A 20,340-nucleotide genomic window follows, 5' to 3' on the forward strand; every position below is an offset into this window, starting at 1 on the left:
CTCTCTTATTTTTTTTATTTTTTTATCAACGATGATACAGTTTCTTTTTTTTTAACTTGTGTAACCAAACAGAAGTTGATTTTCAGGGGCAATGACTAGAGAAGTTACCTAACTGAGCGGATATTAGGAAAGCTGACAGCAGTACCTGGATCAGTAAAGACTGAGCATAAATCAATAAAGATTTGCTTATGGTCCTCCAAAGAAATGTATGTCTGCCTGTATGCTATATGTGGCCTGTATGCATCTTATAGTCCTACTTGAGATGATGTATGCCATCTGGCGTTGCCGGGACATTGTATCTTCTCATGTACTCGTGCATCTCGGGGAAACTCTTCTTGACGTAGTCCTCTGCACTGCTTTCTCTCACTGTAGCAAATCTGAATCCCTGAGAGGGATGGTGCAACTGCAAGAAAGAAGAATTAAAACAAGATACCTTTAGAACTCAAATCAAAAAAGTTTGTTGCTTTACATTTTCTTTGTTTCTTTACACTAATTTGTTTCTTTTTTTTTTTCTTGAACATGCCGACTCTAAACATTCCTGCATTCTTGTAATTCAGTGACTTAATGAGCTGCCAAAAATCAATTATTCACCTTAATTCCCACGCGCCCCTACAAGGGTGTTTAATTAAAGAATACATTTGCTGAGTTACAATTTTAAGACAATGAAACATCAGTGTAAATACAAAAGCAAACAAATAACCTCTAGACATTTTAAATATTTGTTTAAATGAAATTCATTTAGAAAAAAAACATCTCAGAACCAAAATGTTATCATTATAATTTGTTATTATAATTTAATAATATCAATATAAAGACAGGAAGAAGACGTACTCATATCACACTGAATATTTCTCCTTATATATTCCACTGTAGTTGATGTTTCAACAATGTGTATATTTTCCCTTTGGCTCACAAATATAAAGATATGAGTGGTGACTAAAGACTTTTCTCCTATACTATACTGTTTTTTACCTTTGGATCATGGATTCCCGACAACTGCTCATAAGTTTTCTCCCCAACCATTACAGCAGCCAGGTTAGCAGTATAGGTGGACAGACAGAATAGACAGAAGATGGCCCAAAGGTTCATCAGCAGACGCCCAGTCCAGCATTTTGGTGGCTTGATGGCCACTGTTCTTCCAAAGAGAATGGCATAGCACACATTAAGTGCTGAGGAGAAGGAGAACACTCGGTTGCGGTTGCGTCCACGTGGCGTCATACCAAATGGACTGTGCCACTCATACAGAGTGAGGAAGATGGCGGTGACATGGAGGGAAACAAAGATGCCGAGCCACATGGACCAGTGTAGAGGCCACATAAAGGCACCGATGGGTGCAGCTGTATCACGAGTACGCACCTGGGCAGGTGGGGATACAGGGTTGAAGAAAAAAAAGCACTGCATAAGGAATATTGCAAAACTGAAAAGATGTTGTAATTATCAAAAGTTAGTGTTCTGAATGTTTCATAAATCAGAGGAAATGTGGAGTTTTTGGAAGACATTAATTAGGACTATTATGGAAAGATCCTATCAGCCCCCCTCCCCATCCTCCCTCTCCCTTCACTACAAATAAACTCTATAATAATAAAAACAGATCACAGTGGGATGGTGCAAATTCATTATAGTACCATTGCCTCAATTGGCAAAAATTGGTTTCACAGTCCAGTGATTGTGAAGCAAATGCTGTTTCTGACGCTGCTGTTTGTAAGAGAGATACTTATAGTGGAATGGGAAAAAGAAAAAATACAGATAATAGAAAATACATCCACTGTAAATAAAGCAGAACGTCTACATCTGTAGCAGCATACTAGGAAAAAGAAACAATAGTGATTACCACCATCCCTATGCCTGTCAGCTGTTGAGACTAGCTTCAGTAATTGTAATAATAAGTTCTTTCTGCAAAGCTGTATAACCCCCAGTACAGCCCTGCATTGCACTGGAATCCAATAATGTATGGCTGGCAGTGGTAAAACATATTGATACTGACCGCCTGCATACCAAGAGGAGAGAGTTGAGGTGAGGTCAATGACACACATCAAAGAGAGATGGGCTAAAGAGTAACAGAAATTAGGAGAAGAAGTGGAGAGGAAAAGAAGAGGAAAAAAGAAGCCAGAGAGTGAAGAGCAACACTGACCAGAATTCCTAGGCTCGTGGAGAAGAAAGGTGAGGTGAAGTCAATCACCTGGCTCCTAGCTGAATTAATGCTAAAAGATGTCACTGCCAGGTGGGCAGCACCACTCAGAAGATCACCCACCAATCCTGTCCAACGACCATTCTTAAACCCTCCGTATTTCCCATCACCAACAATATAGAGATCGAAAGTAAAGCCCATGTCCTCCCCCAGCTTCTCCAATAGATCAATGCAGTAGCCATAGCAGCATTTCTTTAGATCTGTGGGAACAGATCCATTGGTTCCTCTGAGATTCTGGAAAAGTCCTTCCAAAACTGAAGATTCATTGGTAAGCGGGTCTAGGCACAGCTGCCCGGCAGGACATAACCCATCCGAATCCACTTCACGGGTAAATACAAATGGGTGCTCCACCAGTGTCACTACTCGCATGTGCAACCGTGGAGGTCGGCGCCAATCGCCACCTCCTCCAGAACCTGGATGGTTTGGCCAGGCTGCTGGGTCCATCAGAATTCTCCCCCTGCGCCAGCGTCCCAGGCGGGTCCAGGTTGGCTGGCCTAAGGGATCCAGCTGGAGGGACCAGATGTAGTGATGGGCTTCTGAGATGACATTCTGGCTCTGACTGTTGCTGGATATGAAACCACTCTGGCCCTCAAATGATGTGTTGGCTACAAATCTGAGGAGAATGAAGAGAAAGAGAAAACAAGAAGTGTCAGGGGGAAAAAAGGAGCGAGGAACATTGTGAAGAAGCTTGGAAGAGAAAAAGGGCGAGCAGAAGGGTACACACAGTTTGACTGGACACATGCTTAATTTCACACATCATTAAAAGTTTGGGAAATCTTTTTAACAATATACTTATTATGTTTGCAAAGAGCGATACCCAGTCAAAAGTCAATCAAAAATCAAACTCTGGGCTCAGTGTATACAGATGTTCAGTATAATAGCACATTTTATCCCCTGTAGACAATATTCTTACAGGAAGTCTCAAGAGAAAAGGTTTGTAATCTAATTTAATTTGATTTGTTTGCCTAAACTGAACACAATCAAGTCTATCTCTGATGCCCACTAGTACTAATGCAGGTAAATGCTAGATCTTAAAGGTTTTATGCTTCTCTGAGAAATCAACCCTCTTAATTGACTTAGAATTATACTAAAAAGTCAATATTTTCTGTGCATTTAATTCCATTTCTTGTTTTTTGTGATCAAAGACATTTGAAGTATCAAAAAGAGAGATATAGGTTAATTTTTTATATACATTTTTTGGAGCACTGTTTGCAGGTTGGCACTATCTCCTCATGGGAAGCATGTCCTGGTTTTAAGTCCACTGGCTGGATGGGGTCTTTCTGTATGGAATTTGCATATTCACAGCATGGTTGTGTGGGTTCTCTGAAAGTTAGGTTAACACAGTGGTTCCCAAACTTTTTTTGCCAGGCCCCCCTTTTTTTACAAGAAAAATGTTCGCGCCCCCCCCCCAGCACAAACACATCCTCCAAACACACACACCCATATTTTGTTTACAAACTCCATTGCGGTTTATTTCACACCTCAAACATTTAGTAAACAGTTAAGCAAATACAAGTAAACGGCAATAAATTACAGGTAGTAATAAAATATACTACTAACTCTTTTACGCTACGTCCACACCTACACGGGTATTTTTGAAAACTCAGCTGTTTCTATGCGTTTGGGCTTTTTGTCAACACGTAAACGGAGTTGCGATTCACCGAAAACGGAGATTATTTAAAACTCCTTTTTTGCGTTTACGTGTGGACGAGGATTACAGAGTTCGTCACGCAACGTCAAAGGTATGTGCCTGTTTTCACGTCATGCTGTGCGCCATGTTATTGTTTACATGAGATGAATTGCAGAATAGCAGATAGAGACAAAATACTGTTACTGTTAATCTGACTATCTTCAGGTTTTACACGCTTACATATACACACGCAGTTACTGTCCCTCCATTTAGAAAGGCAGAGGCGTCACGATGTAATTATTTTACGTGTAGTTGTTTTTTTTCCTGTGTAATAATATTCAACATTGCTATCAATACATTTTTCAAAAAATGTCTGTCTGTGCAAAATGGGTTTAAACACATAAACAGCTGTGGGATACTGTTTGTCCGTGATTTGAACAAGGGGAACAAATTACGGTAGGATCAGCCTGATATTATTTGTATCCCACTGTAACTTTACTGCATAAAGAGCTAACATGTCCAAAATGTCAGGAGTAGTTAGTCATTACAAGAAGTGTTTGTGAACTAAAAATCAAGAATGTGGGATACCGTTTGTCCGTGATTTGGAGAGCCCAGCGCGTGCTCCCGACGCAGGGAAACTAATTTTGCAGGGGAGACCTACCTTGGCACTTGTGCAGGTGAAGCCAAAGGGAAGATATGCTTCACCATATTTTCTAGTCTTTGGCTTGGAAGGAAGTTGGTTTGGAAACATATTCAGCTATGCTTCATCTCCTGCTTTGCGTTTGTGTGGGAGCCCCGTCAAAAACCTGTCCACAGTGTCCAAGCGCTCTTTTTTTTTTTTTTTCTTTTCATACCGCGCCCCCCCTGCAATGGTTCTGCGCCCCCCTAGGGGCGGGCCCCACACTTTGGGAACCTCTGGGTTAACAGGTATGAATGGTTGTCTGTCTCTGTGTATTAGCTCTACAACAGACTGGTTAACTGTCCAGGGTGTACACCCCCTATGGGAGCTGGGAAAGGCTCCATCCCCACCACAACCCTGAACTGTTTGAGTGGAAGAAAATGGTTGGATGGATGAGTTTGAGGATTTTTCCAAACTGTTTGGGATTATAACTAATGAAAAGATCCACTCAACCGTATGTAATTACACACTACTCCTGTGTGTGAATATGTGTGAATCATATGTCATTCACTCAACTCTTTTCACTCACTATTTGTTTATAAACCATTTTGCATTTAATCATTAGTTATTAATAATCTCTGGCTCTCTCCCACCGTGTGTCTTCTGTCCTGTCTCTCTCCTTCTTGTCATTTGATTACTAGGGTTTCCTCTCTGTTATTATAGGATCTTCACAATATAAAACAGCTTGAGAGAACTGTTGTGACTATTTCATGCTAAATATATAGGATATAGAAGGTTCAAGAAAACTTAGGTCTTGTTAGACTGAATACTTCAGTACAATCAAAACACAAGGAACACCAAATCCCAGTAACATAAATTACAACTGTATGTTCTCAAGATGCTCAGTAAGTATCATTTAGGGCGTCCTTCCAATGTTACATTTTAAAGTTCCATTCACTTCTCTTCACTTTAGTGGGTATTCGCTAAGGACAGTAAAATGATGCTAACTGAAAATGATGAAAGATTGTTTGGATTAAAAATGAAATTAGTAAAAAAAAAAAAAATCTTCTCCTATCCTATGAGATTGTTCACTTGGTGAAAGCGGCTGAAATATTGTGGTAATCTTAAAAAACATAAACGCAACAAAATCCCAAAAGACAAGAAATAATCATCAGTCTGTCTTGTCAACACTACATGCTTTGTTTACTCACTGATCCAATCCAGCCTGATCCTGGAGAACACAACAACACTGTGCTGACTACTTCTGACTTTGACACACATTAATAGCTGTTGTTTGAACAAATGACCAGTGCTGCATTTTTTTTATGATGAGCTCAGCCTGGAGAGGAATCATTTCAGATCAAATTTATGATGCTACCCTGGCAGTATGTTTGATAAATATGAATATGCATGGCATATGTATATGTCATCTTTATGACTCAGAAAGCTGAAACCCATTTTCTTTTACATCTTAAATACAACAGAGAGACTGAGAGTGCACTGACCACAGTTCATATTGTACAATAAAGTAAATTGCAGGATGCACAGCTGTAAAAAAAAGTTTTCTGCTGCCTTGCTTTTTTATTCTTTATCACCTCTATCCAGACATGTTTGGACCTCTGTTCTTGGGATTTATGGGCTTAAATGTACAATTATGTTTTACTCTTGGTTAGTTCATAAATAATTTCCACTTTATTGGTGTAAAAGCAACACCAGAGAGGTGTATTATCTTGGCGGCCTTAGTGGCTGTCTATCTGTGAGTGTGTGTATGTGTGACAGCATAAGACAAACCACGGTCCAGTGATCACGCCATCTCCCTCACTGAGCCATGCTACTGGCTGTCTGAGAGTGTCAGATACCAGAACAGACACACACACTCACACCCCCACACAAGAAGGACACACACTGGATTGGATATGTTTGAATTTAAGAAAACATGCAGGCATCCAGGTAGATGCACACCTCTTTGATATGCCTTGAGGAGGTAATGATGTACCTGAAGTGACCTTTTTCAAAATATCTCCATCGTGTCACCTTGCTCACTGAAAAATTTCCCGTCCCACCACCTTGTCAACTTTCCTACATCTTTTACAGGTTTTTAGCCAACCTGACAACTCAAGCAAGCTGTCTGAAGGTCAGTGTTTTCACAGTAGCTTGTAGATGTTAAACTACCTGGGGAGTGTGTCTCTCTCCTGATGGCAGCCAGTGTCATGCTCTCGCAGTTTCCTGACATTGCAGAAAGTGTTCCATGCTAAATGTGAAATGTCACTTTTTTACTAAAAGGTCACGTATTATAGAAGGTAATGTGTTTAGGCAAGACATCTGTATTATTTGAGTATGTTTCAAGTTCAAGTCTGAATTTACTGTCAGATTAATATCGGCGAAGTGTGTCAGAAGAGTAGCTGTGAAAAGGGAAGCACAGTTTTGTAGCAAAAATTGATATAAATGTCCAAGTTAAACCAGTATCCATGTGTTTCATCCACATAAGGACTCAGTTAAAAAAAAGGGTCAGACCGCTGCAACACCAATCACGTAATCAGAACTCCAAGGATAGTTATTACAACTGGGATTGATACTAAGTGGCTCCACTCATTATGAACTATTGAACTCTTCTAATCAGACAAGCTCAGGATAGTTAAACTGGCACACCCACAGGACTGCTCTGTCTCTGCTGACTTTGGATGTCTTTGAACAGAGAATCGAGTTCAGAGACACACAAAAGCACTGGGCCACCTACACATTACTCCTAGTGGAGCTGCTCAGCCATGGAAAACCATGCCATGAAGCTCTTAGGACATAATATTTGTGCTGATGTTAATACTAAAGGAGGGTTAGAATCTGCGGTTATCAAATCAGCAGAGCTTTGGCAGATTTCACTACATGCCTCAGCACTTTGCAACCCTGCTTTTTATCTGGTCTGCCACTTTGTGGCTAAATTGCTGTGGTTCCTAACCGCTTCCACTTTTGCAATTTGCAAACTTACTTGTTGCACTGGGGACAACCTATAACAGTACTGTGCTCGAATTCAGTGAATTATTTTGAAAAACCTATTCTCTCACAAATGTTTGTAAAAGCAGACTGTATGACTCAAATGCAGAGTCAAAGGCAAGCATCGATTACATTTTTTTTTTTTAAAGGCAAACCAAAGTCCATGAGAGAAAGCAGGGAAACAGAACCACGGGGAACTAGAGAACAGTACACACAGGCAACAGTATTACAACAAGGCACTTAGGGAGATGCTAAACAGCAGGGAACATAGCTCCAAGTCATCAGAAAAATTAGACAAGGAAGTTAAAAGTAAATACAAAATGCACGAGGCTAAATTTATCAAAATAAAACTGGAAAAAACATTTTGACTGATTACACGAGGGGTAGGAAAGACATTAAATAATGTAATCCCTAAGAAAACCAAGAATCACATTGATTATTTAAATAAAGAACACTTGAAATTCCAGAAAACATTTAGAGATGTCGTTAATGCTCTCAACAACTAATTACCATTTCAACACTATTTTAAGCAAACTAACCTAATTAAAATACCACCATTGCCTGTTTGTCTGCCAGTTCACACTACATAATTTTAAGTTTGTTTTCAGTTTGTCCTGCCTGTTCCTGCGAAAAAAGCACATCTCCAAGCATAAATGTAGCTAAAATATTTAAACCAAGCCCCAATATACTTATCTTAAGCTCCATATTTGTCACCACTCAACTTATCATACCAAACAATTATTTGACCTTCAAAACTGCTTGCTGACTTGCTGTAGTTCACTACATGCAGAGCTGCTACATTACCTCCTATGCTCGAAATAAAAACTATGGTTGAACTTTTTATTCAACGTGACGTGATTCACTTCCACCTCATGAAAAGGTAAAATGATGGTATTTGAAGCCAAAGAATGACGTCTGGGTGAATCATATATTTTACAGACCAAGACTAACTCAGTGTCAAGGCTGCCTTGTGTTCTCGCCTCATGCATCACCCCCAAAAAATAAAAAAATAAAAAAGATTTTTAACTTAACATAACCACAAGGCTGCTGTAGTGTGTACATCACTGACCAAGCAAGTTAAATGAAAAGGAATGGGAGTGCACTTAAATCCATCTTATTCATTAGTCTCACAACATTAATCAGCAACAATGAATGTTTTTTTAAGCAAGAAAACATTTTGCTCTTAAAAATAAAATATAGAAAAAAGGAAATGCTGCTGCCTTTGTAGCAGCATAGAAATCTCTGCCAAGAGTATTCCTCCTTGTTAAACCAATCCTCGCCTGAAGCAAACAGAAAGTGTTTCACTGACATTGGTTCAGGGAATACAAGCCTCAGAGGGGACATTTATCATATACCATTTTCTATCTTTATGGTTCATCTAGCTGGCACATGTGGGTACTAACCTTTACTTTGACGGGCATGGATCAGTTTAAAATGATTTCTATCAAGACGGATTGTCTATGGTGGGGAAAAAATAAATAAGATAACCTGTGGAAATTTGTCTCGGAACAATATCTGGTTATAAAGGACTTTTGCTCACTGAACTCTCAGAAGGGTGTATAGCGTATCTCTGTGAAAATACACATATTCTGTCTTAGGTTTAGGTCTTTATCTTTATTTTTTCCCCACCTTTATCTTCTTAGGCTTTGCTACCCCGTCATATGTGATTTTTTCACTTTTGCACACTGGCTTTAAACCCCCTGGAAAACCCTCAATCCCAACTAGATGTGATTCGACATAGGATAAAAGTGAAAAAACAAGTTTTTCTTTTTTCAGTGACCCCTACCTCACATCCAAATTATTTGAATGGCCAAATAAATATATAAAGAGCCACTATATCAGATTGTTTACTCAGTCAACCATCTATGCCAGGGATGCCAAACTCAGTTCACACATTCAGCCACATATTGACTACTGTAATCTCAAGTGAAACTACATGATAAACATGTACAATTACAGAAAAAGTTCTGGTAGTGCATTGCCCTGTACTGTAATGACAAAATATCGTTTTTGTTCATTCAAAGAAAATTTCTTTTTTTCTTGTTTTTCTGTGAATCGACCGTAAAATCATAAATGTATAAAGTAGTGAAAAAACAGGAACTTTCTGTTATTTAATTGTTTATCTATTACCAGTAATAGTAATAGTGTAGTATGAATGACGGTCATTCTTTATTGACAGGAAAAACTGTAAAACTTATGAAAATGCAGTTAAAAGTTCAAAATCTGCAACTCCTTCACAGTGTTTGCTGGGGAGATTCTGTCCCCTGGACCTTATGTTTGACATCCCTGGTCCCCTGAATCAGATTTAAATATTATCTTTGATGACTGATTGTTAAAAAGTTTTGAAAAAACCCAAATATGTTTACAATATTTTTGCACAGTTCCCACACATGCTAGTATTTTGTTTTAAACTAATCCTATCAACTGGATTAAAGAACAAAAGTATTACAATCAGGATTTCTCCAATTGTTTAATGTCTATATGTTGCAATATGTAACAAGTGAAACAAGATTGAAAATCATAATAACTTAAAAAAAAATAGAAGTGAAATAACATTGATTTATGTGCGAGTGTAACAAGCATGTATGCATGTCCTGCAGCTACTTTACTATGCATCTTACTTTTGACTTGCCCCAGTCAAGCTTTCTACTATACCAGAGAGTGTGGTAATCTTGTTTTATATTTATGGAAATTTGCACTCCTGCAAACCACAGCTAGATTTATTATGCAAGACAGAATTACATTTGTGAAACACAGAGGTTGGTCATCATCATTTATTCTCTTGCAATTAACATTAAAATTGACAGACTATTACAGTACATATTACTGATAAGCTAAAGAGCAAGTGTTACTTCTTTCTTGCTTATAATATGCACCTCATGTGAGCATTACTCATCCTTGTTTTCTAAACTATACATAAGTTGGGGACAATGCCAACTTTTTTCCCCAGGACATGCATTTTTTTTTATTAAAGTATAATCTGTAGAACCATCACATATTAAATGGCTTTGGTTTCTAAATGATTTGCAGTTGGAGTAAAGCAGGGGTGTCCAACTCCAGGCCTTGAGGGTCGGTGTGCTGCAGGTTTTAGATGTGTCCTTGATCCAACACAGCTGATTTAAATGGCTGGTAATGAACTAATCATTTGATTCAGGTGTGTTGACCCAGGGTGATATCTAAGACCTGTGGGACACCGGCCCTTGAGGCCTGAAGTTGGACACCCCTGCAGTAAAGGGTTCAATGAAATAATAAGCAAGCAAGGTACCATCCCTACACACTGCTCCTCGGGCGCTGCATTGGTGGCTGCCCACTGCTTCACTGGGTGAATGGGTTAAATGCAGAGGAGTAATTTCCCTACGGGGACTAACACATACACATTATTATTATATTATAAAAGTGTTTCATCAGGCTCTAGCAGATACAAAATGTAACATATTATGTGCAATAGAAAACATTTGATTTTTACAATTCCTTACATGTAACAAATTTGAGCATTTTTCTAGAAAACTACTTTTTTGCCAGCTGATTGCAGTACAGTTTGCAGAACACTGACTTCCCGCACAAGCACTCCATCGCTTTGTGATGCTATGCAGTATACTCTCTTTTAGGCTATTCATTTCTCATAATACAAAGTGGTCTGCCTTGAAAGAATTTTCCCACAGGACCAAATGAATGAATCACAAAAAGTCCAGCTTTTAGAGTGCTCGGCGAATGGAACGCAGTGATAAATAGAAAAAAAGAAAAGAAAAAAGATCTCGGATGTAAATGTCAGAATGAAGGGTTTATGCACAGCCTGATCCTTTACTGATCTTTCTTGGTTCAAAGCCCGATGGAGAGAGAGATGGAAATTAAAGCTAAACTGAATATATGAACCGCAGAGTCAAGCAGAATATTCAGCAGTAACTGTAAATCATATTTAAGATGAAGATGAATTAATTATATAAACTCTCATAATGTAATATTAATCTTTATGTATTTAAAAGTATGTCAGTCTATTTAGTCTGCATATTACATTGAATATTTTTGAATTTCATACAACTAAATTTGAATTTGAGACAATTAAATTTTACCCGGTAGAAATAAACTGCAAGATTTCCTGAGAACCATTTTCACTTGAAAATGGACTAAACCCAACTTCCATACAATCAGGCTATTTTACCCACCAGCCACGCATTACAGCATGACTGGCTTATTAGTTCTCTATCCCTGGAGCAATTTCAGTGAACAGCTGCCTGTCTACAGTTGTGTGAAAAAAAATAAGTAAAGCCCATGAAAAATGTTGTCTTTTTCAATACATTTAAACAAGCAAGCACTCGATCCTCTTTGAAACAGCGCCTGCAGATAAATGTGATATACTCAAATCAGTGATACATAAAATTCTAATTTTCCACTCCATCCAGCTTCTGAACTGCATATCCAGATCAGGGTCAAGGTGGGGCTTGAGCCTAAAACCCAGCTGACATGGGGCGAGGCGATGGGGTGGAGGGTAACCTGATAACCTAAACAGTTGGTTATCCATTCACACCTATGGACAATTAATGTTGGGATGTATTACACATTACAATTCTTTTAAGTAATGTGTTATTTTACTCAAATACTCCACATAGAGTCCAGTCCTGCACACTGACACAAGTTAGTATTCTAATGTGTCATGAACTGCGGAGTATGCAGATTATATATTGTGGAGTTGTAGGACCCAGATGGAGGCTAACTGGAGTAAACGAAAGCGAGCCATTTATTTATATTGGTGGTCATGGTACGCAATCTCTAAGAGTTTTTGTTTTAATTTTCAACATGTCAAAAGCAGACTTCAAACTATTTCCCAGTTTTTAATCCTAACAGTGCAGTTATGTGGATTTTATTGATAGATTTGTCCAATCCATAAAATTAGGATTAGGAATTCTAACTTAAGTGCCAACGATTAGTATCTTATTAGGAAGTGACATAGGGAACATGTCTTATTTCAAATGTGTGACACCTGGGGTCTGCTGTTCTCTTTGTAGCTAATTAAGCCATCATAGCAGGACCTGAACAGCTGTTTTGGGTTTTAAAAAATGAAACTACAACTTCCATAATCAGCATAAACTGATTGTGGAAGTTTTTAGCTATCAGACAACAAGATAGCAGGATGATACTGATTAATGAGTACCATGTACACAGCTACCTCCTATTACTTTCACTTTATATTCCTCAAATTCCTTCCATTTTATGCAGTATTTACAGCCCCTGTGTAAGTCTCACATCCACTTTGCTAGTTTTATTACAGAACCTAGAAGGAAACATCTTGGTAAATATTTTAAAAAGTTATTCGTGTTTTGGTCTTGTGACCTGTGAAAGTGTGGCTATGATGCTAACTAATCTGTTTCATTGTTTCACAGATTAGCTAGACCTTGCATTTCTGACTCCCTTTTTAAATGATTTATGTGGCTCTTTAAAGTGTAGCATCACAAAAATCATTTTTATACGAAACATAGTCATTCCCAGTTTGCACAAATCTGCATTTCATATGTTATTCTGATGTTTTTGTCATTACTCTTTTATACAGTAGGCATATTACCGACATTCAGCTAGAATAAGGTAAAACTGCTTCTGGCAGCCCTTATTTGCTATGAATTCTAGGTTTTTCCCATCATGCTAAAAATATCTATGCACCACATATGCACTGGGTTAGCATAAAGCTGGTGATTTCTATAGTGTCCCAGCCGCAAGTTCGATGACACTGCAGCTGTCTGGTGACAAACACCTCTATATGTCAGCTGCTTTCTCCCATTGAGTGAGGTTGATGGCATTCCCAGCAACACTGCTGCAACCAGGTCCATAATAATCATGAAACAGATGCCCCGAAGGGTTCAGTGTTCAACTGAGAACAGCTACAATCTTTCCGTTGCTCATCTGTCACATGGTCTTTGGCTTCAACACTGCTGTGGTGACAACTGCTCCCGCCAGGTCAACTCATCCACCAAGCACCTGTTATTCAGACTCAACAAAATTCTCACTGAATCTGAAATGTATGAAATGAGTGAAAATGACCACAATCTTCACTCTAAAAAGCCGCTGGGTGTGAATGGTGTAAACCATGGGGGAAATATGTTCCCACAGATTTGTAATAGACATTTGGAGAATAACTAGAGAGTAAAAGTAAATACACTTTAATTATTTTGAAAACGGAGAGATACTTGTTTGACTAGCTGCTTGCTGTAAGAAAAGGGTCAAAAAGAGACATTATTGTATATTTAGGAGGCTGAATGTAAAATGATGGAGCACTTGTGTATTGTTCTTGTAGATTAGATACTATTAGATACTACACTGCTATCAGCTCAGTTTTAGTAATGTCATGCAGTTAAAGAACTACAAAACAGATTCTTTCTTTTTGTTTTGTTTGTTCGTTTTGTGGATTCCGGTATCTACTTAACTTCGTGATTAGCTGCAATTATGTCATTTTACTGACATAGTTGAAGTCATAGCTTAATGGATTGATTCCCAGTCAGTGTTGGGAAGGTTACTTTTAAAATGTATTCCACTACAGATTACAGAATACATGCCCCAAAATGTATTTTGTAACATATTCCGTTACGTTACTCAATGAAAGTAACGTATTCTGAATACTTTGGATTACTTAATATTATCATGCTTTTTACAACTACATGAATGTACTATTGCTGTGTGATTTATTACTATTACTGAAGGATACTTGCATACCAATACCAACTGGATTTTAAAATCTTAATATAAAATAGTAACAGAAGGGTGGACATTAGGTAAGGCTGCACTTTTTGCAGCGATCTCGTATAGAAAACTATTCCGCGCGTATATGAAACAGGTCCGCGACTCCGAACTGTAGTAAAGGGACCTCTGGCTAATACGTCGGGTTCCGTGTCAGGCTCGTAGCCGAAAACTAGCTTTACTTTGTTGTCTGGGTCAACTTTGCTAGTGAGAAACAGAGAGAGGCGTTGAAAGGCTGCTCCAACGGAACTTATTGTTTCGGAGGAAAACACAAACACAGAGTACAGTCGAGTCTTAATTTACTTACAACTGGACTACACTGCCCATGAGGCTACATTCTCTGGGGCTATGCCTGTAACACTCTGCCTATTGCCTTCATATTGAATAATTTTTTTGAACAATAATTTTTAAAAATATTTCTCCACGTCATTATGCGGGCCGCAAGTAGAGGTGACATGGGCCGCGAGATTGAGACACAGGCATTAGAGCCTCTTAATGCGTGTTTTGTTTGGGTTTCTACCGGCGTGGAATTACCACAAATAGAGAGGGCATAGCCTAACATATGAAACAGGAAAAGACCACCATGTAATCCATTTATTTCAACAAAGTAACTATATTCTGAATACCACCCTTTTAAATGGTAACTGTAACGGAATACAGTACTCATATTTTGTATTTTAAATACGTAATGCCGGTACATGTATTCCATTATTCCCCAACACTGTTCCCAGTTGGGTATCGATGCTCCTGTGGGAGTATATGGAGATTTGCAAAGTACCTCTATCTTTCAGAAGAGAAAAAATGAGATTAAGATGTATTAGATGATGCGGCAACTGCATCAATTTAAATTATGTCCCGTACACATAAGGAATTGTCAGCACTCACAGCTCGCCATAAAGTGACGTGAGGATGCTAAGAGAACTGTCAGAATGGACAGCTAAAAGTGATGAATAGCTGGTATAAATAATATGCTTCTGCAGTTTCAGCTCACAGTAATCTTAATGTTAACCTTAAACCAATTTAACAATGAAAAAAAGATATAGTTGAAACCCAGGTCAAGAAAGTTCCAACAGTAAGAGATGAAAAGTGAAGATGTATGCTTTCTAACATTTACTCATACTCCAGTCGATGCATCGAGGCCAACTCAGCATACGGATGCCAAGGATACCTTGGCATGCGGACCGGAGGAGTCAGGGATCGACGCACTGACCTTCTGACTGATAGACGACCCACACAACCACCTGTGCCACGGCTGCCCTGTGCTAACCTTCTGCTAGCATTTACACAGCATCTGTACAAACTCAGCAGTAACCTGAGACCCTTATTTCAGTAACAGTGAGACCAATGTCACAAAACTGGTCAATTGTAACTAGCAACAGCTGATCAAGACTGCAGGAAAAACTGATGGATTTGTCCTAAATATAAGACATTCAGGAAAAACAACTCAACTCGAGTGTGATGGTAAGAAAGAAAATCTTTATACAATCAATAAACATTTAAGCTTTTTATATACCTACTCATGTGTAATGATTTTCTTAGCATCTAACCAAATCAAAACTAAACAGAAGGAGTAGACTTCATGTGGGAAACAGCCTGATTACAGTTGTGGCCACTAACGCCTCCAGAAGTGTCAAAACTCTGAAAAGGCAGGTGGACTCAGGTGTCTCATTAGAAGCACAAGGAGCTTGTTAATGAGTCCTTTTGTCATTCTGTGTATGCAGATTCATTTTGCTTTGGCGACGATTGTATTACCGGAATAAAACTCATTAATTTTATTATTATTGCTTTTTTCTCTCTTTTAAAGTTTTCATCATATATGCTGAACACGTTATTGAAGGTTTACTTGAGCCCATCTGATATTTTCTTAGGGTATAAAAAAGAAGCAGCAACTAAGTAAGCTGCAAAGAGCACAAAAACTACAAGACTCTTTCTGACATCTGATGAGCTGGCCAGCCTATAGCCCAGCCTTAAAGCTTAAAGATGTCCCCTGCACCCTCCTAGCATGATCAGAGGTACAAACACTGCAGAGATCTAAGAGTGCTGGAAAATATGAAGACCACAAGCAGGCTAAGGTACACTCATAAACTTGTAAAACATATGATCTGCTCTATCTTCCGTCCATGATCATGTGCTGTTATCTGACATAAACCTTCTGTGCAATTAAAATCTACCTGTTGTAAAGGCTTCTTTACCACTAAGCTAGGTAGTGATATGGCCTCTCTATTTCAGTTAAGCTAATATTATAGACATGTTCTGCTGTGGTTTTGTTCAGAAAAAATGAAAGATACTTCTGTTAAATGTGTCTGAGATTTTCTCTCATTTGCATTTTCTGACTGGCTGCAGGGTCCAGGGAGAGAAGTCTGCCACTGTCTGTATTAACGGCCCCCTTAGAGGTGTGGCTGAGGTCATGCTGAATTGATTTGTAGAATTTTTGTGTATTTTTATGGTTGGGCCTTACTGAATGACCAGTCTAACAACAGGAAACTAAGCCCCTTATCTAAAGAGAACGTTTGCTTTTCCTCTGGTGAGAGGAAGCTAGAGCATGAGACATTTGGTGAAGACATTACATTTATGCTTTACCTACTAACTAAGCATCTTGTTTTAGTACTGTAAGAGCACTGATCCTATTCATGTTTATTTATAGTCTGTTTGGAGCATGGCCTTGCTATAAGTATTTTGATAGACACAAACAAAACTGGACAGGTTTTGTTTTTAAGGTTTGGAGAGAGTTTGCCTCTGTGTGTATATCAATTGTGCCCTGAAAACTCTTATCGAAAATAAATATATTTCGATTAGTTTAGTACCTGATGTTCTTCAGCTTGCGAAAATACAGCTACTACATATAGTCTAATATAGATCTGTGTTCTCAATATTAGTTTAGTATGTTTTTTTCTTATGCTGATTTCTGTAAGTGGTCATACAAGGGGCAGAAGGTAGAGTGGGTCATCTACTAACAGGAAGGTCAATGGTTCAAGCCTCAGCTACTCCAGCAGGCACTACCTTGGGTTAGTGTCTGTTGTTTAAATGTGCTATAAGCTAAAAAAAAAAAAAAAGCATAACAAAAAATGTACATAATTAAACATAGCGCATTTCATTTCGTTTCAGATATATTCTTTTCACTTTCAAGAAAAAATTATGTTTAACTCAATTCAGTGGGCTACATACAGAGTTAACTCTGATTGGTCAATTAGATTATAAAATAGTATACAAGTACTAGTCTGTTTACCATATACAAAGATGTAATGACATTTGCACACATCTGCACAGGGACTCAGGGGACCAACACCCTTAAGATTGCTGATTGGCTGCTCTAACCTCTTTGTGCCTTCTAGGTTTCTCGTCTATTATTTCCAGCTACCACAGCCAGTATTGTTTTTTAAAAAACAAAAAAAAAGATTAGATGGGTCAGTTTATCTGACCACTAAAGCACTCTGCCTCCACAATAAGATTACAAATGATTTCAAAAAGAAAAGAAAAGTGAAACTAATGTAATTGTTAGACTCCACACAGTAATATGTTTCATAGTGTGGAAAAAAAATGTAATGGTAACAGATGATGATGACCCTGACTCAATTTAAGTCCACTCTCTGTATCTTTTAATCCCTTTAGCATGAATGTGATCAGACAGCCCAAACAGTCTCAGAGCTTTAGAAATACTGAAACGAATGATTTTGGGAGAAAAACTCTTTTTTTTTCATCTTTGGTTGCTTACAAACATTCATCTTTGCTTTTTTTCTTTTTTCTCTAGCCTCTCCATATAAGTCTTTCCAATACTTTCAGATTTCCCCGAGGCAGGTGTGCAACTGACTTTTCCAAATCACCCATGTGTGAAACAGCTTGAATTAGAACCACTATCACACACAAAGGAAACTAAACCTCATCAAGTTTCTCCCTGTTTTCACGGGGTCAAAGACTGCACGAGGACTCTCACTGGACAAAAGATCCTGTTTGGCAAGTGTTTCTGCAATATGTAAAACACTTACAAATGAATCAACACCCTTTTTTAAATAAAGTAAAGCAATGGAAGGACCTTCAGGACCTCCAAGCTCACCATGTTTAATAATTACCTTCACTGGATATTCATTCTGCTGATTCGAGTGTTTTGAGGAGAATCTTAGCAGGAAAGGTCAAACAGTACTTGTAATGCAGCGGTGGGTGATCACACATCCACTGTCACTTACATCTCTAGAGTGGAGCAGCTACAGATTACAGTGCTGTTAAATGCAATTCATTATACATTATCATTTTACCACAGTGCTGCAGTTATTGACTGTACTACAGTGTGCATCCCAATAAACTACATGCTTTGCAAATGCAAGGCGGTGTAGGTGTGTATGAATTATTTGTTACTGCTTGAGTAAACATTTGAAAGATATGAAAGAAGTAGAATGATGTATACACTGTACATTTGGATATTATTGATTAATTGTTGGGTGGAGAGAACCCAGATTTGGTACTGTGTAAGTCTTACTGTTTAAAATGTATATTTAATTTAATGAAGCCTAAGCTCCACTAAATTGGTGCATTAAATAATAACAGAAAGAAGAGCCCTGAAACACTAACACATATTTACTGTAATACAAAGAATGCAAAATATTCTGCTGAATATATAATATAACCTATTTTGCACAATATGGTCTAAAATATGTATAACCACTCCTTTATATGTAACTCTATTGCTATGTAGTAAGAGGAAGGACACATTGTTTACATATTTGAAAAAAGTGCAAATAGTACTACTTTTATTTACTAGTACCATGAATTGCCTACCTATTTAACAGAATAAGTGAGTCAGCAGAGTTGTACCTGCATGATTAAGATGTAAGGCATGTAAACTGTATCTTGTAGTTTAATCCATTGATGACTGCTGTTAATATATGAGACAAAGATAAGAAAAACACACCCCTACCTTGCAACAGATGAGCAAAATAGCATCAGACTTTATTGATGCGACTTCAGTGGACTTTCTTCTGTCCATCCTAGAATAGATGCTAGGATGATGGGAAAGCTGGCTGGAGGAGGGGATGTGAGTGTTGAAAGTGTTGAACAAAGACTAGACTACGACTAGTAGTGATATTACACTGTGAAAAGGAAACAAAACTAACTGAAAATGTCTAGAACTGTGGGCCATATGGATAGATGGTCATCTTTTGTTTAAAAAGTTGGGCACTAAAACTTCCAACTTGCCCTGCTAGCAAACTGGCTTACAAAACTTTTGATGAGATCTCAGACATAGTAAAGAGGCTTTTAAATCTAACACCTCTGGCGATAGCTGAATGGTTCAGGTTTTACAAAAGGAATAAGTCAAATATTGAATTCATATTGGAGTATATGGCAGAGCTTCATAGATTAGGAGAGCATTGCCGTGTTGGGGAGTACGCACTAAGGAACAGGCTTGTGTGTGGACTGAGCAATGAGGCCATTCTGAAATGGCTTTTGACAGAATATAGACTAACATTGACTTGCAATTTGGAAATTTCCATATTTATGGAAAACACAGGACACATAAAGTAGCACACAAAACATAGCCTTGGTTAAGAAGTGTTAAAATGTTGCACCATCCTGCAGATTACTGGTTTAAGGATAAAAGTTGCAGGATGGGCAATAAAAGAGGGTACATAGAGAAAATATGTAAATTAAAGACAGACAAAGAAAACAAGAATCAAGGACAAGAAGGTACACAAGTAACATGAGAGACTCAAATGAGGATGATTTGTCAGTGACAGAAGTTATATGGCTGACGTCTAATGTTTACAGAGTGCCATGAAAGATGAAACTAGGCACTGGGTCAGTGCTGTCTCTCACATCCAGGAAAATGTTCCTAAACTCAACCTGAAATATACAAATGTGAGATTGATAACTTACACAGGAGCGAGAATCACAATACTGCAAAAGCTGAAGTTAAAGGTGAAACATGGGCACATATATGTCTCTTTGGCATGAGATAAAGGCCATGCACCAAACAGAATTGAAGGTGTGTCAGAAACACTGTATAGAGATTCAGTGTTGATTGACTGAGCTTGAAGAGAGTGCAAGACCAAGGTTTCACAGGCAAGTCATGTTGTATACGGCTTAAAATCTAAGCAGTTCTTCAGTATTCAGTACACCAAGGAATATTAGCTGTAAAGAACTGATGTGAGTGGGCAATGCTAACAGTATCTTTTAGAAGAAAAGACAACAGGCAAAGAATTT

At 38.2% G+C, this 20,340-nt stretch overlaps 1 protein-coding gene across 2 annotated transcripts in view; it reads right to left on the minus strand.

Annotated features, from left to right (window-relative positions):
* Nucleotides 1–20,340, minus strand: part of grin3a (glutamate receptor, ionotropic, N-methyl-D-aspartate 3A) — a 52,563-nt gene that overhangs the window by 19,546 nt on the left and 12,677 nt on the right. For both annotated transcript variants that reach the window (XM_005451419.4, XM_013270786.3), the window contains 3 exons: nucleotides 2,132–2,801; nucleotides 973–1,356; nucleotides 258–403 (listed from right to left, as the gene is read on the minus strand). In XM_005451419.4, the coding sequence (XP_005451476.1) occupies nucleotides 258–403; nucleotides 973–1,356; nucleotides 2,132–2,801 (1,200 nt within the window). The remainder of the gene's footprint in view (nucleotides 1–257; nucleotides 404–972; nucleotides 1,357–2,131; nucleotides 2,802–20,340) is intronic.

Source organism: Oreochromis niloticus, linkage group LG7 (assembly GCF_001858045.2).
Source record: "Oreochromis niloticus isolate F11D_XX linkage group LG7, O_niloticus_UMD_NMBU, whole genome shotgun sequence".
Taxonomy (NCBI): Eukaryota; Metazoa; Chordata; class Actinopteri; order Cichliformes; family Cichlidae; genus Oreochromis; species Oreochromis niloticus.